Source organism: Lathamus discolor, chromosome 10 (genome assembly GCF_037157495.1).
Source record: "Lathamus discolor isolate bLatDis1 chromosome 10, bLatDis1.hap1, whole genome shotgun sequence".
NCBI classification, from domain to species: Eukaryota; Metazoa; Chordata; class Aves; order Psittaciformes; family Psittacidae; genus Lathamus; species Lathamus discolor.
The window spans coordinates 10,879,806-10,896,823 of record NC_088893.1 but is presented as its reverse complement, the minus strand read 5'-3'; the positions used below and the strand labels follow the sequence as shown (position 1 = coordinate 10,896,823).

The 17,018-nt window shown below is 44.0% G+C and overlaps 1 protein-coding gene across 2 annotated transcripts in view; it reads right to left on the bottom strand.

The window, feature by feature from the left end:
- ERGIC1 (endoplasmic reticulum-golgi intermediate compartment 1) overlaps positions 1-17,018 on the bottom strand; it is a 58,184-nt gene that overhangs the window by 7,984 nt on the left and 33,182 nt on the right. For both annotated transcript variants that reach the window (XM_065690856.1, XM_065690855.1), the window contains 5 exons: positions 11,145-11,239; positions 10,383-10,507; positions 7,775-7,879; positions 3,813-3,873; positions 2,513-2,613 (listed from right to left, as the gene is read on the bottom strand). In XM_065690856.1, coding sequence (XP_065546928.1) covers positions 2,513-2,613; positions 3,813-3,873; positions 7,775-7,879; positions 10,383-10,507; positions 11,145-11,239 — 487 coding nt within the window. The remainder of the gene's footprint in view (positions 1-2,512; positions 2,614-3,812; positions 3,874-7,774; positions 7,880-10,382; positions 10,508-11,144; positions 11,240-17,018) is intronic.

Genomic DNA, 17,018 nt, shown 5'->3' with positions numbered 1-17,018 from the left:
CAAACAGTTAATTCCTATGACTGCCCCCACCCTTATGAAATAGGAAAATAAGGTCTTTATAGTCTGTTAATGATATAGCTGCGAACGGAGAGTGATGGTGCTTACTCTCACCTTTATTCAAAGTTACAGAAGTAAACATAAAGGCTGTCATTGATTTCTCTAGCTTAGATCTGTTCTATTTAAATACAAGCAGTCTCTAAGCGGTTGCAAGTGAAGTTTTATACTGTCAGTATGTAAATCTGGGATATTCATCCAAAAACAGAATTTAGTTTGCAAGAACCTGAAAATCCCTTCTTGTCCATGCACAAAATAGCAAGCAGCAGCTCCTGTCTGAAAGGAACCTTTTGCCTCGGGACCAACAATGTGAACGCTTTGCCCACTCAGTATAAATCACACAGTGCCATGTTTAAACCGTGCTGAAAGCCAAAATGAAACTGTATACACAAAAATATTGGCAAAGGTTCAAAAAATATTCCAAGCTGGTGTGGAAGAGACATCTTCAAATTGCCAGTGATGTTCTCTTTTAATCCATTTCTTCAGTAACAGCAATCAATCAGACAGAGGACAACATCTCAACAGGATATACTGCATACTGCCAATGTAGAACGGATACTAACACCAACATAGCATCACAAGTCACATCTTTTCGAGCTAATATTTTGCCTGTGCTCTCAGTGGAAATAGATATCAGCTTTCAAGGAACAGGACATTTATCTTGACAGACTGAAGAAAAATCAAAGCAAAGCAGGATGGGGACTTGTCAACCAGTGAGAGCCATCAGCACTGGCATGATATACACTGCCTCTTTACCCAGCTGCTCTTCTCTTCTTTAGCCCTATGACATGCCTGCCAACTCTAATCACCTCTTCTGTTTTAATTCTCCTTCATACAGAGGCAAGGGTGACTTCAAATACTTCAGAAAGATGAAGAAAGGACAAGCAATAGGACACCCATAAGCATGATAGAAAAAAAAGGATAATTTTATGCTCTGTGAGCTCAAAGGGAACTAGCGAAACGGCATCTCTCTCCGTCATTAATCTCACAATTCCCAAATTTCCCTCTAGTTTTTCTCAATGGATAACAAGAGAAGCAGAACGTGACTGAAGTCCCTAGTCATGATGTTTTCAGGGCTGTTACTGCAGAAGCTCTGCAGCATATCTTGGGACAGTGGCTATCTGGGGAAGTGAGGAAACAAGGGTCTAGGATGGAAAAGGGGAGAGGAGACAGACAGTCCACGCTTAAGACTATATCAATCTCTTCATACTAGTCAATCTATGCCAGACTATTCCAATAGCTTCCAATTTCTCTTTCCCACAGATCAGGGTGGGAGACAAGGGCTAAAGCACTGATAAGAGAATTCTTGTTTTTAATGAGAAGAAAATGCAGATGCAGCACTGTTTTTCTGCCCTTCAGTTCTGACAGAACTGACCTCATTTTTTCCTTCCTCTCCCCTTTTCCCCACCAGCAATCCTGCCCTAATGAGTCAGTCTTGGCCAAATGCCCCCATTTGCAACCGTGCTCATGGAAGTGTCAAAAGCTCCTGCTGTCTGTTTTCCGAATTACTATCAGAACTTGCGTCGCAAGAGTCTTATCAGAACAACAGTTGTGACATTAAGCAGAACAAATACATTGCAATCTGAATACAGGGAGACATCCAAATCATTGGGACACACTGTACAAGCCCAAAAGTCACTAGACAGGAACGTTAATCTAACAAATAGTCAATGAGAGTGCATGCTTGATTCCCAGTTACTGCAAACTAGCAGTAATCAGGTATTATAAACCCATTCTGGACTTTCATTTAAAACTATTTGCCAGTCAGGGGCTAAACTGAAATACACTTTTTTCATTAAAAAGTAAACACGGGCTCTTTTTAAAAGTTCAGTACATTGTATTATTAAAATAAAAATATCTCCACATTTAATGTAAATTAAGAATTATAAAGTTATAAGAACTATTATAACCCACTAAAAGTGGGCACTGTGCAGGTTCAACAGCTTAATATCTGGAATCAACATCTATAAAAACCTGATGACTCTGCTGACTTATGTGCACCACAATTAACAGTTTTATTAACAGAACCACTTGTAAGCGCTGCTTTGTGTGTTCAGTTCCAGTGCAGTTTCCACCCAGATGAATCTTGACACAGATCACAAGAGTTCCTGCAGCATGTACAAACCTTCCACATAATTTATAGAAACGTCCATCAGTTAAACTGACATATGAGAAAGTCAGGAGTAAGACTGCATTTCTCTAGGATTAAAACAATGCCACCACTTGCTTTGACAAGCCCTCACAATCCAACCCTGTTAAATGCGGCACCAGGAGCAAGACAAAGCTTGAAGAGCTTCAGTTCCTCCTTCTCCCAGCAGAGGCTACTCCTCACCTACAAACAAATGTACCCGGCTGCAGAACAGAGGAGCAAGAGGGAGGAGGAATGATGACTGAAGATCCTCCATGCACCCACTGGGCCGCAATAAGGAGCTTCTCTGAGAACTACCTGCTTCTTTACCTTATTTGCTACAGTATATTGGTAAGAGTATCGCTGCTTGCCGCTCATGTCTTCGTACACCGTCGGGACTATCTTCAATATATAATCATGAGACGCAAGAGCTGTGGTCAGGGAAGGAAAGGAGACGAAAATATACATTAGAATTCAGAGAAAGGAATCACACACAACATTTCAAAGTAAATGAGCAAAATCAACAAGTAAGTCACAGAAAAGGTACGTCCTTCCTCCTCATCTCAGGTTCTGAGACCAAATGACAACTTCGCATACTACTTTTACGTACTTTGTACAAAACTTTGTAAGGTAGCTGGATGACACCAGAACCTGCTCACCACTCCAAGACTTCTGCAGTAGCACAAACCATGGAGATGAGTTTGGGTCACTTAAACCTTCCTAACTGCTTGGAACTACAAATGGTAAGTATTACCAGCACCACTAAAAGCTGTCCTGGTTAAATCAAGAACCAGCTAAGGTTAGAACTGCAGCTCACTCAGCTTCTTTTGACAGAAAAAGCTGAGGCACCACAACGTGTGTAGTCCCATTTCTTATGTCCCCATCTTTCTTTCCTGCTCTTCTTTTTACTACAGCTGATTTTCCCCATGATTTAAGTGGCTTGCACTATTTTTCATGTCTGCTGAAACAGTTCTAAAACAGAACTCTCACTGATTTCTGGGCAGGATCCTTTAGCCAAGTGTAACACAATGACATTTGGCTCCTGGAGAAAAAAAGAAACAAACAAAACCCAAATAAACCCAAACTACAACAGAGTTGTTTAGCATCAGGAACAGCCATAGAAATTTTGTTCCAAAAAGTGGACAGGACTGATATCCTTGTGGGAGCCTGAACACCAGAAGCAATAAAACTGCGCTGAATGGTAGCATGCTCTAGAAATTGCTTTTCGTGTTGCTGGTCATAAAGAAAGGCAATGGAAATGTCTAACCTTCCAGCCACAAAGTAGAACTCAAGGTAAGATCTAACTTGCAACACAAGAACAAGGAAAAGTTATGGTGGTGGTGTCAGGAGGAAAGGGAAGCTATAGCAGCAGGATATGGGTAAAGCCCTCAGCAGTTCTGAGTCAGTCATAGCAGAGCTGGAGACGATGTCCAGGTTGCAGAAGGGCTGCATAGGACTTTTTGGGCTAAGCCTTCTCTACATTACTGGAGAAATGACAGTCAGCAATGTCTGGATCATTTCGGTTAAAGAGGCAAATTAAAGACTTCTGGATACACCAGGGTTGCACAAATGGCCCTGTTTTCCCTCCTGCAAAGAGTGGCTAAGACCTGTAATCACCAAAAATACATACGATTTGAGCTGAGTTTGTCTGCTCCCTCCAAGGCATTGAATGCTCCATGAACGTTATGGACCTGGAAAGCAAAAAGGCATCTGAAAAAATTATGCTCTGACTTGGTACTCTTGATCTTTGCTTCCCTATGCTACCCTGTAACAAGGAGATCAGCCTGATTCAACCTTCCCGAAAACAAAGCCTCAACCCAGTAAAAGATGACCTGAAATATCTTTCAGTGACCATCACCACAGAGGTTGGTTCCAAGTTAAAAAGTTGATTTCACAATGTCTTACAAGATGAAATTCCAAAACCACTCCAAAGCTAAAGGAATTGCAGTTGGAAGAGGCCAGTTGTGAAATTTCATAGTGAGATATTTCCCAAGAGCTTTACACAGTTAACTGTGAAATTAATTTATCAGGCTTAAAGGGAAATAAATGGGAGTCATATGCAGGTTAAAACTCAAGAGTCTCCTGTAAAGGTAGCCCGTGTCAGAGCAGTTGGGCTTGTACAACTTTAACGCATAAGCCCAGCTTTCCCACCACACACACTACGCCCATAGAGATGGGAAGGACTCATGCCAACACTGCCATCCATTCAGCTTTTCCTGCAGCTGGTCCCAGGCATGCGAGTATCTGTTTGCCCAGAATAACAGGATTTCCATCCCGTGCCTTCCACACACTATGATCTGGGAGTCTGATGTCCACTACCAGCATAATCAGCTTGTGAACTCGCTATAGGGAAACCCCACAGGAACAGCTCTAGATCAGAGGTTGTGTCATTCACATTATGTACAGTAAGCTATGCAGAAAGAAGAAATAATTCCACAACCTAGAAATTCCTGATCTTAAGCCAGACAACTGGGAAGAAGAGCTTGGGAGAAGTATTCGGTCATGAGCATGACAAAGTTTTATCTCACTAACAGGGCAATGCAATCTCCTTCCAAGACCTTCTCAACAACTGATAGCATGTGGATGTATTCATCTCATCCTAACGGCTGTTTCCCTATTCTGAATGCTTCAGAGTGGATGATGATTTGGAGGAAGCTACGACTGAACCTGTTTCTCTCCTGAGAAAGAAAATTCTATAGGGACGAAGATCACCAGCAAGGTGCTGGTAACAAGCACAGAGCAAAAGCCGCAGCTGAACCTTCTGCAGCACCTTTCAATGTGCTGGCGTTTCAAATACTCTACACAAGAGTAACCATCTCCAGACTACACATGCAGACTGTACACATTCTTTACTAATTTTAAAAGCATACAAAGAAAGAAGGGCCCCTGGACTGGGCTACAGCTGAGAAATAAGCCTCTTATAGCGTATCTGGGCCAGAGACTTTAAGGTCTGCTTCAAACACCCTAACAGTAAATATTGAGTGGATACTCAGCGACCAACTGTATCTATCCTGGGATGTACCAGTATATTTGGACTTTTGTTTTGTCTTGGCCTCCCCAGCATCTACACTTCTATTTATATATGTAAGTTGGCTGCTCTGCTTCTCTCTACACAGGGAGTTTGCAAAGCTGCGAGTTACAGAGACAAAGCCACCAGGCATCTCCACAACTGCCTGTTTTCTGTAAAAGCAGGTCCTTTGGTGCCTCTGCCTCTCTTGCCTTTGCAACACGGATGGCATTTGTAATTCCCAGTCTGAGGTTTTACCATGATTTTCCTTGTGGAACATTCTGGACTCCCATTACAATACTTGCTGTCCGTAATTAATCTCTGCTCTACAAAGTGCACAGGTGTGCTCCTTGGGGGAACATGCTTGTTTGTACCTTGTTAAGTACCTGGAAGGGCTTCAACAAGGAGTAAGCTTTTGGCCACAGTAACAAAATTGCTTTGCAACAGACAGCTTAAGCAAGCCTGTTTAGCCAGACATTCTCAGGACTTGTCCTGCACTAGCAGGGCCAAATCTAGTGCTTGAAGTAGTGGCACAGGAGGCCAGAGAATGGTTTAACAGTGCCAACACTTGTATTCTTCTGCAATGTGGACCTCAAAAAGATCCTTTCTAGGGCCTTGAACACCTTAGACTTTAACCTCTACAAACGCATGTGATGACATGCAACTGGATATATAACTCAGGCACAGACCAACAGCAGGCTAAAATAACTTACAGCCTTGCAACTATCAAGGGGAGACAAGACCTCTCACAAGGTTAGAGCTAGGATTATTCAACACCACAATCTAGCGCTCAAGAGAATTCTATCATTAAAAACATATAACCTCCTACTTTCCTTATCTCTTTACTGGGTTACCTGACATGCAAGAACTACTTCACTGGTTTGAATGATGGTCTCACCTACATGAGGGAAAACGTACAAAAAGTCTGCCACTCTGCGCATGAATTAATGTTGAAGAATTGAAGCTCATTCCATGCCAGATGAGATATGAATCTCTGTTTCACACTGGTTTTTCTAGAGAACACAGTGTGTACCTTAGTGGATCATACTGGCATGTTACTGGTTAGTAACAACCTACAAAGAACTAACTCCCAGCACATGACACAAGCGAATGAGAAGCTCCCCACCCTCTTTAAGAAATAGGAGCATATATTACATCAAAGCAGGTGGAGATATTCAAAGGTGTATCTAGATAGATTTAAAGCTCTCCATACTCACTGGCTCTCTGCTGAGACTTGGTAGCACCTGTTTAGTGAACATATCCTTCTTTTAATTTGTGCTGCTGAACTCATGTTTGCCTACAGGATCAGCAGCACCTATATGCTCCATTCCTTGTGTATGGAGATGATGAGTAGCTATTTTGAACTTGAAAATACTAATCAAAACTTGTCCAAATCAGAAGCCAACTGCATGTTTGCTAGACAGGTTTCTCACCCCCAGAACTGAAGACGTTCACTCCTTTGCCCCCAACTGTCCAAGACTTCTCATCTCATTCATGCTGATTCGCACTTACTCAAAGACTCCATGATAAAACAGTGGGAACGCTACCTTAGAGTGCTGATTTCCCACGCAAACTGCAGAACTCCCTATTAGCACTTACCTAATATTCTTCATAATCTCAGTGTGCTTTACAGACATTAAGCCAAGCTTATTTATATGCTAATATTCCAGCGTTCCCACACAAGATATTTCCTAAAAGAAGCCGGGAGCAGAATCAGAAGACTACAAAGCAACGCTTAGACTTGTTAGCATGAAAAAGGGTTTTGGAAGTGGGTGTACAAGAAGCAGACTAATGAGACGTCTGTGCTGAGGAAAGATTACAGAGAGACTGTGGGTAAGCAGTGTTTAGGGTGAGTCGCAAACTGGGTGTGCACATATATAACTCCCACCTATGATGCTAACTCCTTGGAAGTAGGCTAGAGAAGTGCTGTAATCTGTTCTCATTGAGAAATCAGGAATTATTACATAACTTGCAACACCTGGTGAAACTCCATCCACTGGGCAAGTGCACACATCCACCTTCTTCCCGGCAGGGAACTGGCAGTTCTAAGTCTAACTTGTGTTTCACAGAACCAATTTGACTAATAGGTGTCTGCTATACAAGTACAGTGAAGTGAATTAAAAGGTATTTGACTAGTGCCATGGTAAAGACAGTAGCAAGCACACATCTTCCCTTAGTACATTCACTGCACCTCTGAAAGGCAGTCAAGATTTGATTACTGTATTAATACTGAAAACAGTACTGCATAGCATTTTGCAAAGACAAGAATCCTCATTTCTACTCCTTTCAGGAAGATTATGACACAGTTTTCCAAAAGCACTTTCAGTTTCAGATAAAACCGGCAGTTATTCTGTGACTGAACACTGCTCCCTCCTGAAGTGCCATGTAACAGTTTGCAAACTCTTCTGGACTGAGTGGATGTTTTATGCATGCAAGGGATGGGCTTACTTGCCCAGGCAGTCCTATCTCATGTCCTCTCCACATTGTACATGGCCCTTCCATAAAATCAAACTGTCTAATATTAAAGTCACTCTCATTGCATTCATTCCCCTAGAGCCAGGGAATTTTCAGGGAAGAGAACTCACCTGTAACTTGTCCCCAAATGAGAGTTTATGGATGACATGAGTCATGTCAGGATTCTGAGGCTGTGCAGTGGCACTGTGCGTTGACACGTGAAAGTTACCAGGGACCTAAAATTAGTCAAGACAAGGAAGACAGGATTTCACATTTTATCCCTCAAGGCATTGCTAGACTCTGTGATATGAAGCAGAAATGCCGGGATGCATCCAGACTGGCAGGATATATCTACTTAGCAGTGGACAACCTCTGGCATGTCAGAGAAAGGCTCTGAATTACCTTCCTGCACTTCACCACCACCACCATACTGCATACACAGTGGAGATCGGTTACACCCCACAGCCCAAGAGTCTGGCACCCTCACACTGCTGCTGACTAGGAGGTGATGAGTGGATCACTGCCAGCTTTAGGGATTCCTAACACTTAAGGCTATGTCTTTCATCCCTATTAAAATAAAATTCATTTCTCTGACAGGGAACAAACAGTTGCTTAATGTTTTACTCCCACATCTAGCATTTGTAAATGGGCCCACTGCTGCAACACAACCCAAGCAAGCTGTGGATCTATTCCTACTGTAGTACTGGTCATGAGCAACCTTACATTTGAGAAGACTGTACATTAAGAATGAGTTTTATATAAGAGAGAAAAACCCCACTAAAACCAATAGGGTTTTCCATACAAACTAAGCCAGATCTTCAGCTTCTAACCCTGGCAATAGCCCTTCCAAGCACAGAATGTTCTGGTTTTAATTTTTTTAATGGAGGGAAATACGAAGTTTCAAAAAAACCACAGATTTCACCTAAGGACTCAGTTCCAAGACAGAAAATGAGCCCTGGTGTCATTCTGATGGGATCACTCTAGGATGCACACACTTTTCAGGTCACTAGCCTCTGTGAAGTGTTTCAGCAGATTCAGCTCGGTCACTGTTACGGAAGGTGCAAGAATTTTTTCCTATCAAGAAGAGGTTGGGAAATCAAGCAACACTGAGAAGCAATTTGACATGGCCTAAGACAAGAGTGGGAGGACAGTTATACAACTGGTATCCATTGTGCTCTCTGCGGGGACACCTCACCAGCAGGGCCATGGGAGGCCACATGCCGGTTCCATGTGCTTTCAGGAAAGCTAATTTAAATGACTTGAGGAACAGCAGTGTTCTCCTGGGAACACTTTCAGGTGTGGACACAAGTTGTGTCATACACAAGCTCGGTAAACAGGGTGGCAGACTCTGCAGTAAGCAGTACACACAACCACCACAGTGTTACCATCTTCTCCCTCTTTAGGTTTGAGAACAACACCCAAGAGCAATCCCCGGTCATGTTTCAAAGCCTGGCCACATCCCACTCCAGATACCAGCTCATACAGAAGCTTATACAATTTCTGACAAGGACTGCAGGTCATACATGAGAGGTTGAGGCTTTCAGAGGCTGAAGTCCTGGGCCAGTTCCTCTCTGACAGCAGTCCCAACCACTACAGGAGACAACACAATTAGTGGCCTATCACAGATTAAGCAGTGAAAGGAGCTTCTCACTGCCTCATACAGCAGCCCCCTTTTGAGTTGCTTTGGTGAGCAGAACACACCACATGTAGCAGACAAAACCCTAAGTATTCCAGCTCTATGCTTTGGGAATTAATAGAACAAGAACTACCTTTCAAGAAGCCCTTTCCCAGTTTTGTGGACTATCAGCTGCCAGTAATCTTGGTGGCTTAGAGCCGAGGAAAGAAACGTCCTCTTTTTAAGTCCCTAATCCTTTCCATGCCACAGAATCAGTAGGAGCTTCTGCTTGTTATTTTTAGATGCGATTTAACATGACCCGGGAGGAAAAGAAGGAAGTAGGATTTTGTAGCCTGTGGTACATGAAGTGGCGTGAATAAAGGGTGTGCCCTTCTTAGGACATCAGCGGGCCCCACCACTGCCTCTCCCACCCCAGCTAGTCATCTCCAGCATTACATAGCAAGATTATTCAATCCTGAACACACCCATCCCAGAGAGGAGCCTCCTCCAGGCCTGCATTTTCATTCTTTGAGACAGAAGTGGAGCACCCCAACAAAGCATGCGCAGAGGCCGCATGCATGTATTCCAAACATCTCAGCATGGAGCTGCTTCTGTTATGTTGGCACCCTCTAGTAAGGAACATTCCTGTCATTCTGTGGCTCTTGGAATAAAAGAGCACTTAGAGCCATTGCCAAAGACCTCTGCACAGTGAGTCAGATTTTGGAGGTGCACAAGTCGTAAGGAATAAACACAAAAGCCATTTGGCATTTGTAGGGAGTTCATACATCCCGTAAACATGAGGCTGCTGCACTGAAAGAGACAACACAGGCTACAACATAGAGCTGCTCTCTTGTGTTAAACAATGCTATCTCAATTAACAGGTTTGGAGAACAAAGTAAAAGCCGGATCTAACACATTTCCATAGGTCAGCCTCCTTCTATATGCAGCCTCCTCTTCCCACCTTGTTCTGCAGCATTGAGAGACATAACCTTACCAGTGATTAGGGACATGAACATCAGCTCTGCAGCAGAGACATTGGCACAGAGATTTTCATGAGCATTTTACAAATGGATCTTGCTAGCATATCCTTAGCCAGCATACACTCAGCTGTCATTCCTACTCACCTTGTTGATGCTGAAATGGCCCTCAAACCTGCAGCCATCTCCGTTATTGAGAGGTATCTTCATTGAGTTGTCAATATGACCCACTTCGTGCCTTCCCATTTCATCTTGGATGTCTAGTCCAACTACTGCATGGGTGGGAAGAGACAATAAAAAAATCAAAACAAAAGAAGTAACAGGAAGGGTGCACAGGAAAAGCATGCACTGCTTTCACTGGGAAAAAAATCCACATAGTTTTTCCAGACATCTGACTAAACTGCGCTAGTAATGTCATTTGTCAAATGCTAATAATCATACCAGCTCTTCAGAAAGAGCTTTGTAACCATACTTTTCAGACTGCCGATTTGACACAAATACCATGTCCTGCCAGCTGACTGCAATCTCAATTACACAGATGGAAAAACTTCAGGTAGACAAGGCAGGTGATTTGTGAAAAGCCAAGCTGGAGTATTCAGAGTCACAAATGAAACCTGGGAGGTTTCTTGCTCCCAGACACCAAAAGGTCACTATGAAAAAAGGAAATGATCTTTAGAAAGAAGCCAGCAAGGGAGGTCAGCCACTAACACAGGCTGCAAAGCGAGCACAGGGTCCAAGGAAACAGGTGTCCTGGCTTGGAACAGAAAGTGATGGGATATTGGAAAAGGCTGCAGCTACTTGATCTCCATCCACCCTGTTACAGGAGAAGGGCTACTGTACCAGGCTGGGTCTGTTTAAAGTGCTGTTTAAAATACAAAGAAAAACCAATAAGTGAAAAGGGGTACTCACATTCACAATGCAGGTTTGGCAAACTGATGTTTAGATTCACTTCTATTTTACCTCCACTGTCTTTGTCTGGGTCATCCACATAGAGCTCATTAACTCTGGAGGACAGAAAACATGGGTGGGTTCAGGCATGGAGCTACTTTTCACGGGGAAAAAAAAAACAACCAACAACTTGCATGGGAAGGGAAAAAAAGGGTACTTGAAGAGGGGGTTTCACTATGTAATGGCTGCAAGTCACCAGACAGAGAGCAGGAAAAGCCCTGCACAACTGCATGGAGGCAACCACTGCTTAGTTTTACTTCTGGCTTGGCAAGTGCAGGAAGCTTTAAACAAGACGATTTGTGCTTCTTGCCCCCTTCTCTAGCCTGAGTTTCCAAAGGTGATACAAAACGAGAAGCTGATGTTGAAGTAGTGGCAGGCTAGCGTGCGAGCCCTCCACATACCTGCGCTGTTACTCCTTTTAGGAGGCAAGGAAGCACATGCTTTTTGTTTTGTTTCATACACAGTTTTAGAGAAAGGCCCCTCTCAGCTATCCCACAGGAAAGCTTCTTTGTGTAACTAACTGCCTTTTGTTATTGCCACCCAGTTGACAACCCAGTGGCAAGAGAAGGCAGTATGGCTTAAATCTCTCTCCTTAATATCTCATTTCAATCTACGACTGGTAACCAAAAGCAACAACTAAAATTGAGAAGAAGATCAGAGCCAGGAACAGATGGGAAGAAACATCCTGGACAGCAGGATCTAACACACTATTCAAGCCTCTCAAAGAGTAATGTTGTTTCATGGCACCCGCAGTGCTGGCACATTCTTCACGGAAGACAGAATACAGATACAGAGTAAAAGGAATACAAATATTTATTGTTGGCACATTCAATCCATCTGACATGTAAAAAGTAAACAAAAAAAGCCCAACGCAAGCACAGCCGAATTCCTTGAACAGCCCTAGAGAATCCACTGCAGGGGAACTCGCCGCTCTGAACCAAGAAGATGGCAATATTACCCAGCAGCTCTTTCTCCCTCAAAGCCCAACACTGTTCAGCCTCATCAAATATGAAGATTTGATACTTTATCTTCCAATCAGACACACTACAAAGCTATGGGAATTTATGTTCATGCAAGCTACATGAAATAAAGTACCTGTAAGTACTCTGTATTATACTTATTTAATGCTCAAAGTGCATGAAAGCCTTTGACAAGCCCTTGCCAAAGAGTCTATTAGACATGCTATTAGACAAACCTGACTAAAGGCAGCTACAAGACAGATTCAAAGTGATTTTGCTCTGGTGATCCATCTCTGGACCATAATGAACTGTTTGCCCTGTGAATTGAGAAGAAACAAACCTTCACACTGAGAAACACACAGCTGCCAATTCTTTTGGAGGTAATTACTCACAGGTCAGTAGGGTTTACAGACACTCATTTAAAACCAGCACAGCATTTGTCTTCAGCTTCACAGCCCTACCTTTCTCTGTTTTTAATTGGCTTGACAAGTTGCTTGCAATCATTACTCAACGTATTTTTCAAGTGATTAATAAAAATGACACAGAGGGAGGGGAAAGATTGCTCATCAGTGACCTAGTTAGAAGCTTCTTGGCTGAGCCGTCTTCTCTTGGGTGGAATGCATTAAATCCTCTACGTGTTTATTACTGGCAGATTGGGTAGCAATCGGGATTAAGTCATATATCCAAATAGGGTTGTGAGGAGTAGCTCCAGCCAGGATAGGCATTAATCCCCCAAACCAGTGCACCTTCCTGTGCTCCCCAAGTCCTCCCATCAAGATCCCAGCTTCCAGCCAACCTGTTTCATAACAGCACCTGGCTTCACCCCAGCTCTCTGCTGTCTGAGATGTGGGCCATGCCCAGCCAGTGCTGAGGGCAACTCCACATTACTGCCAGAAAGGAGCATTCATGCCAGGGCTGGCACAGAAACACGGCAGGTTCAGCAGTTGAACATCCCAGCTATTTGGAGGGAAGCTCTAGGAAGGTCAATATTTGTATTTGCTCATTCCCAACTTGGAACCTGTCAGAAAACCTGCAGTCAGGCATGGTCTGTAAGCAAAGGCACATACGCTGTTCAGCGATAAGCGAGTGAGAAGTGGTTGCTGGTAGAAGTCAAAGGATGAACTGAGCACTGAAGGGAGCCTATGGCAGCCCTCACACAGGAAGGCAAGCAGTGAGGTCACTCGCTTGCAGACTGGATCACTGAGGCAAAGAGAAATAGGCCAGTCTGTCCACGTCACACAGCCCATTAGTGGAAGATAAAGGAAACCGGTTTCCTGTCCTGCACTCCAGTCACTGGACCAACGGTTCCTAACCTGTCCCTTGGGCAAGGCTCATGGCTCCTTCCTCTTCCTCCTCCTCCTCTTTACCTAGTAGCCCCCTGCCCTTCTCCTATTCGTGTTCCCAATTTCACAACCCTATCGCTCCTTGGACATCTGACAGCTCATGACAGTCTGTCCTTCCTTCCCTCCCTTGGACCTGCAGTGCTGCCTTTCATGGAGCACCCTGCCTGCTGAACCCTGCTTCTCCCTCCCAGCTCCAGCCACTGCCTCCTCCTGGCACCACCAGCTCTTGCAGAGAGTCCAAGCTAACAAACCCACCCAGGTTTCTTATCAGGGGCTCCAAAGTGCTCACCAGCTCTGCTACTGAGGTTTCCTTTCAGTATGGGGAACCAAAAGCACAATGATAACACACCACAGACTGCACTTGCTGGGGCAAACAAACCTCAGAAGAAATGTCATAATTTTCAACCAGCTGGAAATTTTACTCCCAAAATACATTCTGGAAACCTCACAGGTAAAGCAGACTCCCAGGGCCAAGGCTAATCCTTCCAGGATCTCCTCCTGATCCACTGCCACCTCAGTCTGGATGGAGCTGGCAGAGAACTGGCACTCACACATCCCTTGTTACCGTCCTGCCCAGGGCCAAGAAGCCAAATTGTACACAATCTTCCTCCTATTTATTCACACAATCCTGGGATGTTGGGAAAAAGCACTATTTACCACCTGTAGGAACTCTTCCTGAAGGGATAACATCTCCAGCAGAAGAAACAAAGTTGGCTCTAACTTATAGCTGTCCCTCCTGGAACATGAAGTGTCGCAGGAGTAACAGTGCTTAAGAGTGAACTGGGATGGTCACAAAGGAAATAAAACCTGAGGTCAGGCAGAAGGACACTGTAAACGCAGCTGCTTCTATGGGTGTTTAAGAGAGGCAGCGTACAGGGTTGTATTGTGAACCAAAGATGTCAGGTACCTCCTCCAAGGGCCTAAGCATGTAGGAGTTGGCATTTTACTGGTTACTGTTAAGGACTACTCGAATAAAAGCGGCACAATAAAGCAGGGGTGAGGGGCAGAGCTGTGAAAGTACAGTGAGGGTAAGAAGTCGACCTCTGCCTGCTGGGGCTCCCACCACTGTTTCAAGAAAGGGAGGAAAGTTTCTTCATGCAGCAGGAACTGTGATCCACAGAGAAAGAATCTGCTTCACTTCTAGAAAGAGCCACTTTGAAATACTTCACATTCCTGAGCAGTGCTGCTGGGCTTCACAGTTGCTTATCCCATTTGCTTACAAACTTGCAGCATTACACAGAAAAAGTTGGAGGGACTCTTTGGCTGAGATTGCAGATCATGCAAATGGCATGCAAGAAAGAATGAAAGGGGGAAACAGCGCAAGAGGGCTCATCATTCCTGTAAGATTTTATCCAAAGAAAGTCAGACCTATTCCCCATGCTTTAGGACTCCAATTGAGTACACAACAGCTTTGTTTCCCCAGAAACAAAACTTCCCCAGTAATATTCCCACCCGGCAGCCCCTGCCCCTGACATTAGACACTTCAGCACTTCAACAGCTGAAGAGCCTGCGGCCCTCTGAATATAAGAGCAGACACTCTGCAACGACCTTTCAGAGCTTCACACGCTGCCTGGGTGCTCTCTAAATACATCTTCCTTGTCCTCTGTCCTCCTTGTCCTATTCTCTGCTTCAAGCTTTATCCTGCTTTTCTTCTCCCTCTTTCACAGCAAAGAACCAGTCAGCCTCCTCCCCAGTCATCAGCCATACAGAAAATACAGCCACTTACTCCAGCAAGCTGCATTTCACTTTGTCCTCCAACTCCCAGGAGACACTCTCTGGTCTCCATGATCCTAAGACTACAAGGGAAAAGAACTGTTCTTTCTTCAGGGAGCCCAAAGCTTCTCAAAATACCTTCTCAGGTGAGCTGCCCCTGCTCCATTTTCCATTTCGGCTCTCATCACCCACCTTCCAGAAACACAACTATCCAAAGCTGAGATTTTAGCACTACCACCTTCTCAGTGAGCCGGATCAGAGAAGATCCAACACATGACAAACAATCCATCTTCTTATCAGTTTGTGGGAAGAAACAACAAGCAGGTCAGCAATTCTCTACTGTGTAATAAATTGTGTATGTGTCTATTGCTCTGCCATTTGTAATCTTCCTTCTATGACCTGAATCTCAATCAGTTCTTCATTGAGGTCTTTGTCCCAGATTAGGTCTTGGCTCAGCGGGGAAGCACAGCAAACACACTGTCCTACAAAGGAAGGAATCACAGTTCTTCAGGAGGCAGGAAGAGAAGAAGAGTTCGAAAGACGTCAATGTAGATTTGAGTCAGAAATTGCAAATGACATCATGATACGACCTTCCGCTTCCTGCTAACCCACACAAGTACATGAGGCCAAACGGCATAACAACACTTCACAAACGTATATCACCGTTTATTAGGTAAGCTCCATGTTACTACGCAAACATTAATTAAGCTTCTTAGCACCCCTGAGAAGTAGGCAGCTAAGTATTACATCCTTCTACAGAAAAGTGTGTGTCTCAAGGTCAGTCCATAGCAAGAGCAGGATTACAGCTCCCGTTCCCCTCTGACTATTAGGCTGTATTCCCTATGCTGGTCTAGTTTGCTCCAGCATTTCATCTGCCTCCACTGGATGAACCAGTGGAGTTGGAGTTGTACCTCCAGTTTGGTGTCAGAAAACATGAGTTGTAGTATTGTGTTCCCCCCTTCTGCTCCACGGTTATTATTTCCAGCAGAAGAAACTCTTGTTGCACCAGGATCACACTCTGCTGCTGACACAGCTTGATTATGCAGGTTGTTAGGTGAAATTTTCATGGGCCAACAGCCACAAAACACTTTCCATGTACCTTGGAGAGCAAAAGACCAAAAAAGCCTTTGCAGGTAGGTATGATAACAATTCTGTTTCACTGCAGGATCAGTCTCAGGCATGCAAATGAATCCAGTGCAAACAAGCAATGCTGGTCGCAGAAGCTCCTGGTGTTTTGCTTTCTCTTATATTAGGGGTACCTGGCAGCCTGCATGAACAGTCAAGTTGTGCTGCACATGATTTGGCTTCAGCATAGGAGCTGGGCTGTGTGATGCCTATACACTGACCAAGGTGTTTTTCATAGAGATGAAAGCAAACAGGTATCCCCAGTGAGCGATCCAGCCACCTTAAATGAATGAATGATCTGGACATTGCTCATGACTGATGCTTTTATGCAAAGGCAGTATTTTTATTACAGATACTCTGCTAAAGTAATTAACTGCCTTGCAGGGGGCACAGCCTTCCAAATGGCAAACATGTCACTTCAGACTGTTCCTTGCCTGTTACTACATTAAAATAAGTAAAGAAAGAAAGAAAGAGAAAACATTGCCAGGAACAGTCTGTTGCTTTCTACAATGTGCTGTGGTAGATTAATTACTGTTGAGGAGCTACATTCATACCACGACTATCACATTTATACCCTCCTACCCCTTCCCCTGGCTGCCAATGCACAACAGATTAGATTAGTTAATTACATCTTTCCTCCTTAATGATGGAATACTTGGAAAACTCTTATTGATCCTACAGAACATAATTCATGA